General features: G+C 29.8%; 1 protein-coding gene across 2 annotated transcripts in view; it reads right to left on the reverse strand.

Annotated features, from left to right (window-relative positions):
• The window catches only part of LOC109595579 (uncharacterized), a 55,498-nt gene that overhangs the window by 10,499 nt on the left and 25,992 nt on the right, over window positions 1-19,007 (reverse strand). For both annotated transcript variants that reach the window (XM_020010965.2, XM_049961391.1), the window contains 3 exons: window positions 1,822-2,121; window positions 1,600-1,764; window positions 1,383-1,543 (listed from right to left, as the gene is read on the reverse strand). In XM_020010965.2, the coding sequence (XP_019866524.2) occupies window positions 1,383-1,543; window positions 1,600-1,764; window positions 1,822-2,060 (565 nt within the window). In that variant the 5' untranslated portion in view covers window positions 2,061-2,121. The remainder of the gene's footprint in view (window positions 1-1,382; window positions 1,544-1,599; window positions 1,765-1,821; window positions 2,122-19,007) is intronic.

Raw genomic sequence — 19,007 nt, forward strand, 5'->3', positions numbered from 1 at the left:
TTTTATAAAAATTTCTTTATTATTTCTAAATTTTGTAACTCGTAGATAAATAATTATAAAATGCACAACATATATCTTTGTAGGAAATTAAATACTGTACAAAAAGGATCACTTGTGGTTAATCGATTACTCTAACCATTTAGAAGATATATTGCATTCGAATACCAATGCGTACTGGTTTTAATGGTTTTTTAATAAATATTTTAAATTTATCCATCATCAATGACTTTTTTTGTAAAAAGTTTAATTTTCTACAAAAATATATATTGACCATTTTATAATATTTACTTATATACATGTTATCAAATTTAGAAGTAAAAAAGAAATTTTTGTTAAATTATTCAAACTTTGACGTCCTATATTTTCTAAACGGTAAGAGTTATGAAAAAATTGTAAGATACCTTTTTTGTAGAGTGTTCAATTTTCTACAAGAAATGTAGATAAAAATTTTCTATACGATCAAGTAATGACGAGATATGGAATTTGTCATATGGGACTCAAGAAAACATGGTACACTGAGATTCCTATTAAAATTAAGAGCTCATCTTTGGAGAGCATCTTTTAAAGGCGTCTGACAACAAACAAAAAAAAATGGGCGATTTTTTTGGTTCACCCTAATGTTTATATTTTGAATTTAATAAATATTTTGTAACATATTTTAATTTGATTTCAGTAAATAAATAGTATTAAATCTCTTTTTCTATTTACATTAAGATCTGAAATAAAATTTCAAGTTTTACAAAAATATCTTTGGACTTTTTTTGTTCGTTTATTTTATTTTTAATCACAGTTATAATAATGAAAACAAATTTTAATTTACGAGGCAAAAAGTTCACATTTAGCCATCCCCAAATAACATATTTAAGTAAAATATTAATATGAATGATGCCAATTTTTAACGGGGAATTATCTAGAAAAGATCAAACTTAATTTTAAGAGTTTGGGCTCACAGTAGTAATTAAATAGTTTAAGTTCCCGACTTGTAATTGTATTGTATAATTATCAGACTGCAATTATATTTACAAATTCATATCACTGGGAATTTGGTCATTGTAACTGACTAATAACACCGATTGTAACTGAACTAGGTTAAGGTAACGCAATAATATTAGAAGGTATTTTATGCGGGTTGTAACCCACATTATACAATAATGGTTGATAACGTTTGAAGCTCCCAAGTATAATTGCATATATTTTTTTAGGTTTAACTCCTTAAATATTTTCCATTAGGAAAAGTTTGTATCAGTCTGTATGTTTGATTCATATTGTACTATTAGACAATATTATACAATATGTTAGGTTGCCAATTTGTTCTAATTTTTATTGAAATGAATATGAGAATTTTCCATTATAATTATACTACATAAAATAAGATGTCCTACCTGAATATCCCTCGGGAAAATGCAAATTGTTTTCATCGATTTTTTCTTTGCCCTTCTTTCCAATAATACCCTTCGCCTGAATTTTGGTGAAGCTGTCGAAACACCTGTAGAGAAGTAAAGGTTCGCTGTCCCCCACTCTCACCACTCTGGGAAGTGAATATCTGCAAATGGTCCGTGACAATAATCTGGCAAAAACAATGTCGAGTGTGTGAATTACCTCTCCAGAAAATCTCTCGCTTCGTACTCCCTCAATCTCTTTCTGTCGTCCGACTTGTCCGACCCGGATAAACTAGTTATCCGACTCTTGGTCGAATCCGGGGTAACGTCACTGGATTCCTCGATGCGAATGTCGAAATTCGTATGGGAATCGTGTGAATTATACCTATAAAATCAATTTTATTTCATTAAAAAAAATTTAACTCAAATAAAATCCTCCCACCTTCTGAGAATCGGATGTTTGTCCTTGCCTCTGATTTTTTCCATTTTCTGTTCCTGAAAGATGAAATGCGATGCATCGAAACTGGTCAGGGCGTCCGAATGTCTGAACAAAGGATTGTAAGACGTTTTCGGTGACAAAGGATTCCTCATTCGCAACGACGGCATCGACGAATTCCTGCTGCAGCTGTTGCCACTCTTCGTGGAGCTGCTGCGCGAGGACACCGTCGCATTGGAAAACATTTTGCTTTGCTAATTTTCTGGTCAACGGTACATCACTGTTACGTCAATGGCAGCTCCATTTCTGCAAAAATACAGAAAAAAATTGGTTAATATTTGTTGATTATATTGATTAAATATTTAATTGGATACAAAATTTTGGTTAACTAGTTAAAGTTTAGTGTAATATTTCAAAACTAGTGATCAAAAAACAAAATATTATTATTGATCTAAAAACGGATCATTAAACAGTAAAGTAACGCTTTCGATTTTGATTGAGTAATTATTGATTTAGTTATAATATGTTAATGGTTCCATGTGTAGTGAATAATGTGTTTTAAAATCTGATCAGGAATTGGTGATTTATGTTCAAAATTATAACCTAATAAAACTATATTATTAATGACTTCATTTCTGATTGTGTATAAAATGATCATTTTTAATGATCCGGCAATACTAATTAACGTATAATAATATACAACAATAAATTACTTTTTTATAATGTAACATTTCAATAAGTAACGGTAATACCACTTCTAATGTGGCATAAGTAACATTCTTAAAACGTATGAACGATGTTAAACTTTAATCAAGTTTAATAACCTTCCAAAATTGTTGTAATTTTGTCAATAACCGGCTTTAATTAAACCGATAATTGCTTTTAAACTCTTCAAAATAAATTTTTAATTTGACCGATCATTGTGTACGAGGTAAATGAATTTAATTGTTGAACGGCCCACGTCGCGTACGATTCATTGCGAAATAACAAGTTTATACAAAATAATATAAACAGACACTTTATTAAACAATAAATAGCACTGCGAGCGACGCGTCACGTTTCGCATACAATTCAGCACGTGTTGTGGTTTAACAGAGAATTGATATGGGTTAAATAAAATGTTAAAAGTAAAAGCATTCTTATTCAAAAGTTTCTTGGCATGACATGTCATGAAAGGCGAAACTGTGCACTTCTCAACTGTCAAACCACCTTGTGTCAAACTGTTCCAAAAATGAAAGTATTGGAGCACCTATAATGGATGTTTGTAACCATTTTCTTCTAACTTGTGATAAAACAACTGAATTTAAGTAGTCGTAATTGATTGAGGTAAAAGAGACAACGTTTCTTAAATAAATTATATTTCATTCTGCTATTTATAACTAATGCTATTGCCATTTATATTATAAATAAGGTTTTTGATTTAAATCCATTAGTGCTATTTTTAATTGGACTGTTCTCGTAAGCGCTAATTAATTATTCGACACAAATTAACCTTGCTATTAGTAGATAATTGATTGCAACAATTTTGTCTATTTACAGAAGTCAATTTTGTGCGACGAGTCTTGCATTGCATTATATGTTCGAAGTCAAATCGATTTTTTCCTTGATTAATGACTTAATTTAAATAATCATCGTTTAATGAGCCAGGACACCCACTGATCGTAACCTTACATGACTGGTCTATTAATAAAAAGCATTTAAAAAAACCACATAAAAACTATTGGTCAGAATAAATGATTGTCCAACGAAACCTGAAAATCACGTGTACCATTTAAATAATAAATATAAACCAGAAACTGTATAAACCAAGGGAAACTTAGTTTCAAAAAGTGTGGTTCATTAGCTCGGGTGTGAGGTCAGTTTTTTTCGTATGACTATAATTAAGGCTTAATACGTTGTCGATACAATTGGCAATTAAAGCGATGGATTGGCCAATGTCCGAAGTTTTTAGTTTAAATGATCTTGTGTAACATAATAAACGTACTTTAAAATCCGTTAGCTGGAATTGCTTCCATCCACTTCTCGTAATTACTTCGCTTCTAATTTTAATGTGTGTGAATTCTGTACAAAAAAATGCACAACAATAACTGAGTAATGTTCCGACAATATACTTAATAAGATTTTTATAAAATTACAAAGTCATTTTGTAGCAGAAAATTATAAATTGTTTCACACATCCACACACATGTGTTAAGATATATTAATTTGGAAAAAAATAAGCCGTTCAAAAACCTTATGGTGCGTAAAAAATTTGTTCATTGTAATAATAAGCATTGATTTTATCATACAATACGATCCTAGTAGTTGATTTTATTCTTGTAACATTTCAATTTATTCGCTTAATTAACAATTTACAATCTCATATCTAAATGGAATGCACGCAATAAAATTGGTTATTATGGAATAGCAATAACCCGAGCTGTTATCTTTCGGTTGTGGTTTTTTAAACCCCCATGCAAATCTCATAATTGATGATAAAGTGCACAGCACACGTATAATGTGCAAGTTTTAATGGACTCGGTGGTACTAAAGATATTCGTAACTGGGTTCAAGGTGGCCATAAACTCGGGAACAAATCAGTATGTGCTATTGATAAGTCTCTTCAGGTGATCCGGACCAACATAAAGCATTGCTTGTAGATATTGTGGAGTAACGTATGAGTTATTGCACTGTCAGTTTTTCGTGCGCGATTTATTGTTGCTTTAAGTTGTAAGAAGCGGGCTTTACGACCGTGTTACAAATAAAACGAGTAATTTCGCTCGATAAAAAATATAGTATCTGACACATGCATTGATATACTAGATGCAATTTTTTAACTTACCATGTCCGAATATATTGGACTATTCAAATAAATTGTTTAATTGTTTATTACTAGTGCATGAATGTATTTTTTTAATTGCATGAATGTATAAATAAGTATTCGAATTTTGTAACTGCAACGTTAACATTTATGTTCTTTCATTTTTAAATTGTTATTTTTCTGTAATTTTAAGCATGACAAACTTATTTAGATATTTCAAAACCTATTTGTATTGATTTAGCTGCAAAAATTTTTGATTTCTTATAATAAATTGCTTATTATTATTGTATGTTTAAAAGTCTGTTTTTCTTAGTTAAATTAATTTATGTTTATTTGACTTTTGAAGTTTGAAACATTTGCCATATGTTTGAATTTTTTTTTTTTTGAATTTAAAACATATTAGTATCAATTAAGCAACAATTTTTTCAAATTTTTACTTACTTATTAATTACTTTATCATTTAATTGTTTATTTGTCTTTTGACTATGAATTTTTAACAAAATTATATATGAATATAAATTATGAATATAAAATAAAAAATAATTATACGAATGTATATAGTTAATTTAGTTGCATTTTTTATTTATTATAATAGATTGTGTGTGAAAATTTTGTTATTAGATATTTAATGTTTATGTCGGTCTCATATATCAAAACATATTAATCTAAATTTAGCTGGAAAATTTTATCTGTAAACATTAAAAAAACTACAAAAAACTATACATTTCTTGTGTGATACTTTGTAAAATAGATCAACGATAATTTAAAAAAGGAAAATGCAACTTTCCTTAACGAGCACTTCAAACACTTTCCGATTTCATAACGAAACTTGCATTAATTAATATCCGGCTGTTATATTTATGATCATTAAGTTAATTGTTTGGTACTGTATTATTATTCTGCCTACAAATCAAAGTGAAAATAAATTATTCTATTTTATTTGTCATCGAAAGGCTTGACAACCAGCTCTTTCTTTAAATCATGTTTTTATAATTATTAATTAATGTTCAGGGTGTCCAAAGTTGGTTTTATTTTCGCTGTAGGAGTATGTACTACATATTATTATTTTACACAACTAATCATTATGTTTCAGAGGTAACAATATTAATTATTTCGAAATAGGCCAGAAATATTATTGTATTTTACTTAAAAGGTATTTAGTGTACTTTTAAATATTTTCATTTTTTCCTATATTTATGATAAAAATTTGTTGTTTTTCTGCAAATGTTGAATAAAGTATTATTATTAGTATTATTCAGAGGTAACACTATTTCGAAATAGGCCAAAAATATTATTATATTTTACTTAAAAGGTATATTTAATGTACTTTTAAAAATCTTCATTTTTTCCGATATTTATGATAAAAATTTGTTTGTTTTCTGCAAATATCTTATAATATGTAAAAAACTGTTAGTTTTCAAAGATATTTTATACATTTACAATCATAAATATCGAAATGTAGTTTTCAACAATACACTTTTAAAAACAATCTGAATTCTCGACAGAACTCAGTTTTTCTATCTCTAGGTGATCTGGACAACACTTGTAATAGCCAAAATCAATCAATTTGGGACACTCCGTATAAAAATCAATGTATTGTGTTTGTCTGTCGAAAGTGAACAAAATGATTCTTTTTATGATTTCCATTTCTTTAATTGACAACAATCATTATCACTAAAAAATAATTGCACGATCAATTGTTTCCCTTGACATTCACTTCGCCGAAACAAAGCGAATTAAACAGAAAACGAAAGGAAAGAAACACCGAACATTCGTGCACATAATGTACTGAACCAACTGTACATCGCCTGAATAATACAAAAATTTTCGTTTGATCGTCCCGCCGCTCCTTGCAGCCGAAGCTCCACGTCCCCCGCTTGCGATCCTTCAAATCAACTTTGTAATATTGTGGCACGATGAATACATAATTATCCGATTTAATTATTTTTTTTCCTCGTTCTGTTCGCTGATGTATTGTTTTAAAACGTACGTTTGACAGAGCGCGTTTAGCCAAATCATGATCTACCAAAAACAGCGAGGTTGTTGGCCTCGTACGCCAGACGGATTGGCTTCTCCATCGTGTTTGTTCATGGGCTTTAATTTAGTCACGTGCAAATTGATTAAAAGAGTAATTAGTGTTGTTCAGATTTTTATAAATGCCAACGTAAAAATATATTATTATGGTCGATCTATTCAACTTGATTAATATGTTCAGCAAATTAAACAATTTATGTGGTCAAGTTTTTTCTTAATGAATAGTCAAACACCTGAGAAAATGAGTATTTTAAAAAAGTGACCATTAAATGGTGTAATTTATTTGTTAACAAGAAAGGTTAAGGATAAGATTATTTATAAAAATCAGTTGTATTATTTGCAGATTTCTTAAAAAAAAAAGTAAGCAGACGCTTTGATTATATTAACTTTGTCCAGTAGCAGTGTGCAATTAACATTAGAATAATATCAGTTTGTTTACTTGAATAACAAGTTTCTTTGTTTAAACTACGCGGTGAATAATACCATTACTATTTAAATTGCCTCAGCTAAAAATAAGTGAGCTCGATCTGCACATGGAAGCTGCTATTTAAATACCAGTTAAAATTCTTCAAACATAGATCATATTCCTACAATTTTCGGTACGGAGAACGCACGACGCCAAAAAAAAAGAAGCATATCGACATTTTGACTCGAAGAAGTACCGTTCCACGAAAAATTTCACAGATTAATCCCGACAAGTAATTCTTAATTATAACACGTAATTAAAAATACCTTAAGCCTCGGTTACCTCGGTCGATCGAATTCGTCGATGTTAAAGTCAATGAATTTCAGCCAAGTTCAAAGACATTTAATCTGCTAAGGCTTTTTTAAGGCATGACTGATCTTAAATGGATTAACCACTTTGACAAGCAGTTGAAAAGACTTTTGTGTACGCATTTGTCGGTTCATTACTTATATTAGCATGGCTCGAAACGACAAGCCGGGTACGCGTGACTGTGTGCAATACTTTTTTCTTTTTTTCGACGAATTAACAGTAAGCATTTTTGTGTTTGGCTGTGAGAATCGTTCGACGGCTTCCAAAAAATAATGAGGCTGAAAACACCAGTGCCAATTTATACTTGCACCTGTAAACTTAATATACGAGACACGAAGACATCATGCCATAAAATCAATACCATTCATAACATCGATATCTGACTAATTAAGGGATTTCCGTTATTCCGATATTGATTTTAGTAGAGGCGCCGATCGTTCACCAATTACCAATAATTGGCTTAATTAAAAATACGGTAAATGCGCAAACGTGTCTGGTCCATGGGAGCCAATTATTTCTGCGGGAATCGTAACAGCTCAATCAAAAAACAATTGCGATTGCAAATTAAATTGTCCCCGAATCATCTAATCCGATTGCCTAATCGGTTTTTGTGAAATCGTTAAAATGAACATTGTAAAGTTTACGCCACATCGATCGGCTACTGAACCATGGTGTGGCCCGTTTAAGTTTATTTTTATATGTATACTATGAGTTTAATAAACGGCTTAAAAGAGAGAAAAGAAACAACATGACTGCTTAAAAATTGTTTTCGTTTTACTGAAATTATCTTTAAATAAACTAACTGAATCAAGAAATGTAAAAAACATCTGGGAACGTCAGATACTGATTAGTTAGTGTCATTAGTGGACATAGTGTAACACAAAATTGAGAATTTGTGCTTGTTGTTGCCGGTGACTTTCAAATGTACTTTTTACTTTTATTCCTGGATTCATGTAAAGAATAAATTTATTGGAAAATTTTTTTCCATATTTTTTTCATAAAAAATCGATTTTTCCTACTATACTATATGCCTCGGTTCTGTGATTCATAAAACAATTTTATAATAGGTAGTTTCTTAAAGTCAACTTTTTTGGATTTTGAGAATTTAAATTTTGGATACATAATTACCTAACGAATTCAGCAATTGAATAAATAATCTTGTAGGAGGAAACATGTTCAAAATAATTTTATGACTCGCAGAATTTTAAGAAATTTCTCATATAGGTCGTATAGAAATTTTATAAAAAATATTACACATCAATTAGTCGATGATAAATTACAGTTTTTAATGAAATTATACCTTTAGCTAAACTAACTGAATATAGAAATGTGAAAAATATCTGAATGTCAGATATCCATTAGTTTAGAGCTTGTTAAAATATTTTTATGTATAACTGAGTGGTATGTGTAATTGTGGGAATTAATGATTTTCTAAGATATTTTTTACATTTTATTCCAGGGTTTACATGAACATAAATTTATTAGTTAAGTCCTCGTTTTAATTCTGTCACAGACCTATTAACATCCATCTTTTTTGTGAATATATACTAGGGTGGACCAAAAAAATCGACGCTGGAAAACTGGTTCCTAGGCACCTTTAAAAAATGCTCTCCAAAGATGAGCTCTTAATTAAGGGTAGGTCCTCCTCATCTCAGTTTTACATTTTTTCTTCAGTTCCATATGGCAAAATCCATACATACCATTACTTAATCGTACAGATATTTACTTTTTTATAGGAAATTGAACGCTCTTCAATTTTTTCATGACTCTTATCAATTAGAGGATAGAAATTTGAAGAATTTAACAAAATTTTCTTTTTTACTTCTAAATTTTATCAAATGCGCAAGAATTTTGGAACATTCATTATCTGTTACCGATATATTTTATTTAAGAAATATCATTAAATATATCAATAAAAAAAAGTAAATATATTAAAACTCTGCTCTTAATTATTATTATATTTTCTATAAGGTTGATGCCTGGAGATTTGGACGGACAAGGCAAAACATGGATGCTTTGGTCTTTTAACCAATTCCTCATAAATTTGAATTTGTGTTTGGAATTGTTGAAATACAAATATTAAATGCATAACTTCTTGAATATATGGAAGCAAATTGTTGTGTAATATACCGCTTGTATGTACATAAATCAGTCTAAGGGGACCTATACCAGAAGAATTGAAGCCACCATATTTCGCTGTGGGTATAACAAACTGTCCATTTTGGATAAAGTAAAATTCAATTACTTCTTTTATAAAAAGTGACATAATAGATTTGCATAATTTCTTGACTATAAAAAATGTTATTTATGATCCACCTCTGATGGATGATAAAAAAATAATTTGTGATATAATTTTGTGATATACATGATGTTTTTTATTGACTACGTGTTGAGCTATCATTCAATAAAATCGAACTATAATGAAAAAAATACAAATTAACTGCACCACACCATAAGTATGCGAGTTGAGATTTCGGGAATCCATACTTAATAAATAATTATCAAACCAACTCAGTAATCCACAATAAAGTAAAAAGATTTTTACCTTTAAACTTGCAGAAGAAAACATTTCCACGACACTTTTACGACCCGCAGAACTTTTAGAAATTCTCCAGACAAGATGGCATCTTTTTCATCGTGAATCTTCAAGGTGCAAAAAGTTAAGCCGAGTATCGTGCACATTTGTGCTAATGTTTCCAGGTATTTTACCATAATATAATATTAATACAGCCGGCCACATTAACAAATAAAAAAAAAACGACATGCTGACATACTTTTGTGGATCGTAAAACCGTCGAATAAATATGTCGCCTAATAACACTCAATCGTAAAACTTAATTGCAACATTGAACTTAATTTTTCTGTTATTAATAACCGATTGCGCATGATTATTTAGCAATTTTTCTTTACGATGACAGTACCTTTGAAATGGTGCAAATGTCTTTTAATTAGCACCGCACCCAGACAAAAAACCATCTAAAGACTTAAAGTTCATTGCAATTAAATACATTGTTCGGTAATCGATAAAATCAATATTTGCATGTTTGTTTTGACGCAATCATTTTATTTTTAAATGCACCCATAAATATCATTTTTTCGATTTAATATTGTTAATTATGTTTATTTATGTGCATAGCATGTGATTTTTGAATTGGTTTGCATATTACACACTGCATTTAGCCGGGAATGTTTTAGGTGGGCTGCAGATTAATGATTCTGTTTACTTTGTCCAGATCGAGGTAATTATGTGACTCGATTATCAAATGTACGATTTAAACGACTAAATTATGACACATGGAAATTAAATTAAACCAATTTGGCGGTCCATAAAATTTTTAATTGGAATATAATAGACCGGTGGAATTTATTAAGGAAGTGACACTTAAAATTCTCCATGGTTAAAATAATAAGTGATGTGTAATTTAATTTGCCATTGTTTCCACGTAACTTTTTCTTAATGTTTATTGTGCACAATAAAGTTTTATTATTTTAATAATAATAATAATAAATAATGTGCATCAAAAGAAATCAGCTTAAATCATTTATATGTATGTAGTAGCTTTTACCATGCGGAAATATACAGTTAAATATGAATTTTATGTAAATATTAAATCTGATTTAAAATAGGAAGATAACATGGTTTAAAGTCAGTTCAGTTATTCAACATTTGTGTCACGTTGGCATTGTTTTTTTTTCTTGGAAAATAGAGTTTCCTTTTTTTTTGTTTTGGCTGCAAACAATTTGATTATCATCAGATCTTCACTTGTTATGTTATAACAATGCATTTTGTAATATATAAATGCTTTAAGGTAACGTGGTACATTTTCCGTCTCATGTGACTATATGGCAAAAATATCATATAATAATTTACTAGACCTCACTTTTTTTAAAAACATTGAAATGAAATATCTACGAAAACTGATTTAAACAGATTTCGTATCTACTGATAACTTCATTATTTATTTATTTATTTAATTTTTGGCAAACAGTCAAGACTTTCTATTCTTTTTACGTAACATAAGATATTAACATCAAGAACATTATATCTTTTTTATTTCATATAGAAACCATAAATGACTTTGTCTTTAAAATAATTCAAAATTTGTGCTAAATTAAATTATTTTTGGTGTAACAATAATTTTGGTAAATTTTAAGACAATTGTAATTTGTTTAATTTGTACTACAAAAAAAAAAATGAAAGCATAAAAACTTGTAACATAATTACTGATTTTTAGATAAATTATCAATAGTACTTTTGTCATATTTGTTAGCTTTAATATAGTCACCTATAAAAAATATTATTTTTTATATGGTATGTTTCATAGACGACAGTATAAAATATTCCAAAGTTTACCTGAAATATCTTTATACATATCTTAACTAGAGATAATTTAATATGACACAAATTATGTATTTTTGCACAGTTTTTTATATTTTCATTTCATTTCATTTGATATTTCCAAAATAAATTCAGTTGTGGTTTAAATTTAAAATAAATCAGTTGCACATATTTCTGGAAATCATAATTGACTTTGCCTTCAAAATATCAGAAACAAATTTAAATTTGTACTATATTAAATTATATAAAATACCTCAAAATTAATTAGAAATATCGTTAAACATATCTTACCTAGGAATTTAACATATCACAAGTTATATGTGATATTAAAAAAAGATTTAACGATATTTATAAAACATATGTCTGAAGTAAAAAAGTTGCACATATTTTAAACTTACCAGGAGATAGATTTTTTGTATGTAGAAAATATCTGAGAATGTCAGATACTGATTAGTTTAGTGCTGTAGTGTATAATTTAGAGGTGTGTGTAATTGTGAGAACTAATAAACTAATTCTCTGTATGATTTTCTAAAACATTTATTATACTAGTAGAATTTTCATTTCAGATTTACTAATATCAAATATTTTTTGTTAATATAGACATATTTTAATATATCACAAACTTTATATTTTTGAGTGTTTAGGATATTTTAAAGACATTTGTATTTGTATTTGAAATAAAATAATTGCACGTACCCTTAAATTTTAAGGAGATTTCTTTTTTAAGCTAAATATCTTATAATAAGTAAAAAAGTGTCAGCGTTGGTCAAAAAATATAAAATGAAATGAAATTAAATAAAAAGATCATTATACTTTTCATAGATATTTCATAAATGGTCACAAATATAAAAAATTGCAGCAACCATCATTCAGCTCAAAACCGTCAGTTTTTCTCTTCACTTTAGAAAATAAGATTTAAAATGGTAACTTAATTAATTTCGGGTTGAATGCACGTTAAAATTTTTGAACATAATAAAATTATCTTGTACTAGCTAAACAGTGGAGTGAGTTCTTCGTATTTCGCTGGTTATTGACACTCTCCGGTTAGTTTCAAGCAGGAATATATGCAAATTTCCTCAATAGTATTTGCTCTTCTGTCTGGTATTATTTCACGAGGCTGGGGGCATTAATCGAAAGTGATAACTTGTTCTCGTTGCTTTTTAATTTACATATGTACACTTTCCATCTCGGTGCGTCCCACGTTTTTGGAACAAATCAGTGGCGGACAGCCGTTTCGAATTTTATCTCAAATACGATCGGACGTCTTACCCGCGGATATAGAATGTATAATTTATTGATACCTTAAATCGAAAACTCAACCAAAAAAAATTTACATACAATGTATTGTTTACTGTATGGCACGGATTCGAGTGCCTACTACAGTTATTTTGACTTTATTTTTTTATATATATATATATATAATTTAGATGTAAATCTTGAACGATTCTACGCCTATCAATCATTCCGGACCGTTAAGTTGAAAATTACTTTATTAACTGGATTATTTTGATTAAAAACTACTGTTCACCTGTTACTACAAGTAAAATATCCATTCTGAAATAAACCTGCAATATTTTTATTCATATTGACACTGTAGTGTAATATGTCAACACCTGTGTGATTTCTCCCCAATTATTCGGAACCATTCAAAAGAAAATTAGAAATAAAACTTTTTCCAACAGTTGTAAATAATCTTAGTGATTTAAAGTGACACTGAGGACGTAAATGTACGCCACTGACCGGTGACATTGTCTATGGGCGTTGAAAGAGGCAATATATAAACCAGAAAATTTGAAGTTGCAGATACAATCACTACTCCCATATATATTTTTTTACTTTTAAATGAACGTAATTCGATCCGTTGAGGTGCTCCATCGAAGAACATGCGCAACCAATATTGGAAAATAAATTAGCCTGGTCCGGTATTTAACGTCAAAGATAATTAAAATGGGCTAATCGCCATAAAACACTTTTAATTGAATTATCCACAAATGGGACGTTATATTTTCACTGTTAATACGTATAACTAGGCAGATTTATCGCTTCCTTATCACACCGAACGAATCAAGATCGAGTGAGTGTATAATTAAACATGCCCCACATTTACTTTATTAAGAAAAAATGTATTAAACACATGCGACACGTATTGTGCATGATCATTTATGGTAAATCAAAAGTAAACTTTTTTTTGCAGAGAAAGTTGCATGTAAATATGATCCATTAAAAGAGTCAGTAAAAGTGATGTATAGCCATGGATCCAAATAAATTTAAATTAATCTTTGGCTCATATATGGCGGCACTTATTTTGTTTACATAAAAAAATCATTTAGTGTATTGTCATGAGGTTTTATTTCGAGGCGGGTGTTCCACTTGCACAATTGCCACAATAAGACCGTAATGTGCAAGGCGTGTTTCGTTGCATCATAAATGCATTTTACCCAATAAGGCTCGTCTTAGTCTACCATTAAAATAAAATATGCGGAGACATGTGACAATATTTTGAATGAATTAGTCGGGCATGATTCACTCTTCGGCATTACCATTGTCAGACATGAACGTGGCTTGGTAATACCTCCGGAATATTGGCAAAGCGTTTTTCAAATTGGCCATAGTATGGTCGAAGTTACAACATATAACTAATAGAAGAACCGTTCCATTTAAAATTAAATATGCTAAGTAACAATGTAAGACCCAACAGTTTTAATAATTCTTATTTATCTCCGACTTGACATTATCTCACGTTAAGTATGTTAAAATAATCACCCACGTGGGCCAAAGAAATGTTCCTAAACTATTTACAGTGTCGACGTGAAAAATCCGTTAAACATACGGATTTTTCGTTGCGCAAAAGATGTGAATATATAATTTTAATTAGTTATCTATGCACACACAAAAGCGTCATTTGATATGGCACTTGAGCAATCCAGAAACGAGCTGAAGTAACTGAAATTGACGTACGCCCACCGACTATTTGAACATAAATCAATTTTAAGGCCGCATGCATATTAAGAGCTACTAAAAAAATCACTTTTCTTAAACCATAATTACAGTTCCAAAACATACCGTGAAATCAGTTCAAGATGTGAAATTGTGAGACAGCAAAGAGCAACTGTTCTTTTTAATAATGATTTATTAATAATACGCCATTTTTAACTGAAGTAGACTAGAATTATGGAAAATTTATAGTTGTAGCCGACTTTCATTTCACAGATTAGAAAAGATCCAGATTACAGTTTTTTGAAATTGTCGTTGTCACTGCGATCACGTATTATTTGAAATGATATTTTACCGGGCATGGAGTATATCAGCTCATTATACATTTATGAGGTATCCATGTAATGACTCGATAGGTTCCGTTCTACATTCGCTGATAAAAAAATGTAGATTACTATTTGATTAGGCTTTGTGGAATATGTCAACCGAACAAATATTCATGTAAGGTAAACAGGTAGTTCTTTATTGAGTGCGCAAATCTGCTTTTACGTGGTAGCGGGTCTGGAGTAGTCAGTCGGTTAAATGGCGAATGAACGACAATGGTTGATGTAAATGTTTATTGTGTAATTTTGCTTATTCATATTATTTAATTAAGCAACAGGAAACAGCAATCTTCAGAAGAAATCTTTACATCTACTCACAGTTTAGTGGATCAACAAGTTTTGTCTACATTTTTTAATTAGAAATAACATCAATTTTCAGATTAAGTTGGCTATAAAAAAATAATATTTTGAAGAATATTATTTTCTTGTTTTTATACTCAATAAAATCTCTCAATGGGCATATTTCTTTGTCAATAAAATTTCCTCAAATAATTCATCTATATTTTAAACTAGTACATATCTACTACGGTTTTCAATTAGTTTATAATCAATGTTGCAGCAAAGTCATTCCATACTATTAATCTTAATTTTTTAAAACCTCGGTACATCTATATGGCTTTGACTCAGTAAGATGATGACATCTCTTAATTAGAATATGATACCCTGACAATAAAATTCCATAAAATAATTCGTCAATTTTATCTATATATCCCTTCCAATGTTTTTTAATAGGAATAGAATCAGAACTGCATTTGCAAGGTCATTCCATACAATTAACAAAATTATACTTTAACCATGCCCTGCGGAAACTACCATAAAATAAATGAGTTTTGTTCAGCATATGGTAACATAATGTTTTCCATACTATTTTTAATTACTTTGGTCTATAATGATATTTATGCCCACACCATGCGAAAACATAAAACACCAGATTATAGCAGATCTATTTTCATATTTAAGACTAAATTCTAGTGGTAACTCCATCCTCAATACAGTTTTCCACTTCTTTAATTTACCAATATTGTCTCTTATTAACTTTGACTCAATAAGATGATGGATGGCAATTTTCCTCATTGGAAATATAATTTTGGCAATAAAATCATCAATAATTTAAATTTTTTTATTTTTGCTATTTTACTGTTACATCTTTCCCACAGCTTTCAATAAAATTAGGATCAGGACTGCATTAAAGTCATTCCATATAATTAGCCTGTATTTTTTAATACTCCCTGCATGTCTTCCTGGCTCAATAAGTTAATGGTATCTCTCAATAGGAATAGAATTCTTTGTCAATAAAACTCCATTAAATAATTTGTCAATTTTACTTTTACATTGCTTCCAAGGTTTTCAGTAGATATAGCATTAGAACTCATTAACTTTATTCATTAAAATTAACAAAATTATTCTTTATCCATGCCTTGCAGAGGCTACAATAAAATAAATATGTTTTCTTCTGCATCTTCTAATATAATGTTTTTCATTCAATTTTTAATTAGTATTTAGAAGACATAAAACACCATATCTTAACAGATCCATTGTTTTTATATAATCTTTGATTATTTGGGATTAAATTCTTGTGATCATTCAAACATGAAGATAGTATTCCACTTTTTAAATTACCATTTCTTAATCGTTGCAATAGGAATAGAATTCAGTGACAATAAAAATCCATTAAATAATTCCTCAATTTTGCTTTACATCCCTCCCTAGGTTTTCAGTAGAAATAGCATCAAAACTGCATTAAGGTCATTCAATACAATTATTCTTCAACCATGACTTATGGAAACTACCATAAAATAAATAAGTTTTGTTCAACATATGGTAACCTAATATTTTCCATACTATTTTTAATTACTATTTGACACAAAAGCACCAAATCATAACAGATCCATTTTCATGTTTTCTTATCACCTTTGCATATTTAGGAGTAAATTCTAGTGATAACTCCAACCACAAGATAGTTTTCCACCTTTTTAATTTACCGATGTTGACTCTTTTTGACTCGCATCTCCCAGTGGGAATATAATTTTAGTTAATAAAATTCCATTAAATAATTCATCAATATTTTTCAATTTTTTGATTTTATATTTTACTTTTTCATCTCTACCACAGTTTTCAATAGGATTAGGGTCAGGATTGCATTATAGTCATTCGAAACAATTAGCCTCGGTAGTCTTCCTGGCTTTGACTCTGATAATAGGAATAGAATTCTTAATCAATAAAACTTCATTAAATAATTTGTCAATTTTCAGTAGATAAGCATGAGAAATTCATTAAGTTTATTCAAAACAATCAACAAAATTATTCTTTATCCATACCTTGCAGAAGCTTCTATAAAATAAATAAGTTTTCTTCATAATGTTTTTCATTTAATTTTTAATTAGTATTTAGTCTATAATGACATTTATGTTCACACCATGCGAAGACATAAAACACGACATCTTAACAGATCCATTGCTTTCCTATCATTTTTGATTATTTGGGATTAAATTCTTGCGATCTCTCCCAAAGTTTTCAATAAGATTAGGATCAAGACTAGAGTAAAGTCATTCCATACAATTTAATTTTTAATATCTCGGCACGTCTTCTGACTTTGGCTCAATAAGGTACGGTTCAATAGAAATAGAATTCATTGACAATAAAAATCCATTAAATAATTTGTCAGTTCTGCTTTTACATCCCTTCCAAGATTTTCAGTAGAAATAGCATCATAACTACATTAAGGTCATTCATTTCACAAAATTATCAATTAACAATGCCTTGCAGCAACTATCATAAAATAAATATGTTTTCTTCAGCATATGGTAACATAATACTTTGGATACTATTTTTAATTATTATTTGGTCCATAATGTCATTTATGTCCGCACCATGCGGATCATAACAGATCCATTTCCATCTTTGTAAATTTGAGGATAAGTTCTTTTGATGACATCAACCTCAAAGTGCTTTTAAAAATTGCCAATAGTGAGTTACTTTCGAACAACATAATTATTGTTTGTCCATTTATATTTATTTTATATTTAAAGTTAATGTGATCTTGTGTATTAGAAACATTATCATCTTTAACAGCAGTTATTAATTTAATCTAACGTTAAGTAGTACATAGTAGAAATATTTTGTAGACCTTTACTTAAATTAAACTACCCGTACATTGGAAATAATTTTCTTCTCATCCCTTGGCCTAGTAACTTTGAATGCTAACAAATGACGCTTGAAACTTTGTATATTTGTGGCACACACCCCAGATAAGCGGCGAATGGCAGAACTGCACGGCCGTTTAATTTATGCGACGTAGCAGATCCATGTGGAGTGTGTGTGTCAGTTGGCAACACTGGGTGTGGTTTGTGCAACGGGCAGCATCGTCAACGGGCCAGAGGTACTCGCGGGTTACGGCAAGGTCACCGAGCCAATGACTCCCTGCATCTCTCGCGCCTTCCTCTCCTGCTGTTCGAGAGCTGCACACACACACAGCCTCGGCTTTTTGCCCGCTCCTCCCGGACCGGCCGGCGACGCACTACCGACGCATCAACCTATCACAAAAATTAACTCCTTGTGGTCCATTAGGAGTTGGGGCTATCTCAAAGAGCATTGGAGTATTTTAATAAGGTATGTGAGTGGGTATTGCGTACGTATTGTCAATATTGTCAGAATGAATAAAGAATGGTTAATAATTCTATTTCTGTTTTCATAGAAGTTCTTGCGACTTGAATGATTGGTCCAGTTATAGCGTGACAAGGAACACTAGAGTGTTTTTAATATTTTAATAGTAAAAGTATGATATGAAAATCTTTGTATGGAAATTTATTTCTTCTTTGGTGATATCAAAGAAACATTTCAGTTAATAATTATAAACATTTGGCCACAGAAGCGAGAAATTCCCGTGTTGTCGGAAAAAAATGTGCTTCGTAACGAAAAATAAGTACG

The sequence above is a fragment of the Aethina tumida genome, chromosome 1 (assembly GCF_024364675.1).
Source record: "Aethina tumida isolate Nest 87 chromosome 1, icAetTumi1.1, whole genome shotgun sequence".
In the NCBI taxonomy this organism is placed as follows: domain Eukaryota; kingdom Metazoa; phylum Arthropoda; class Insecta; order Coleoptera; family Nitidulidae; genus Aethina; species Aethina tumida.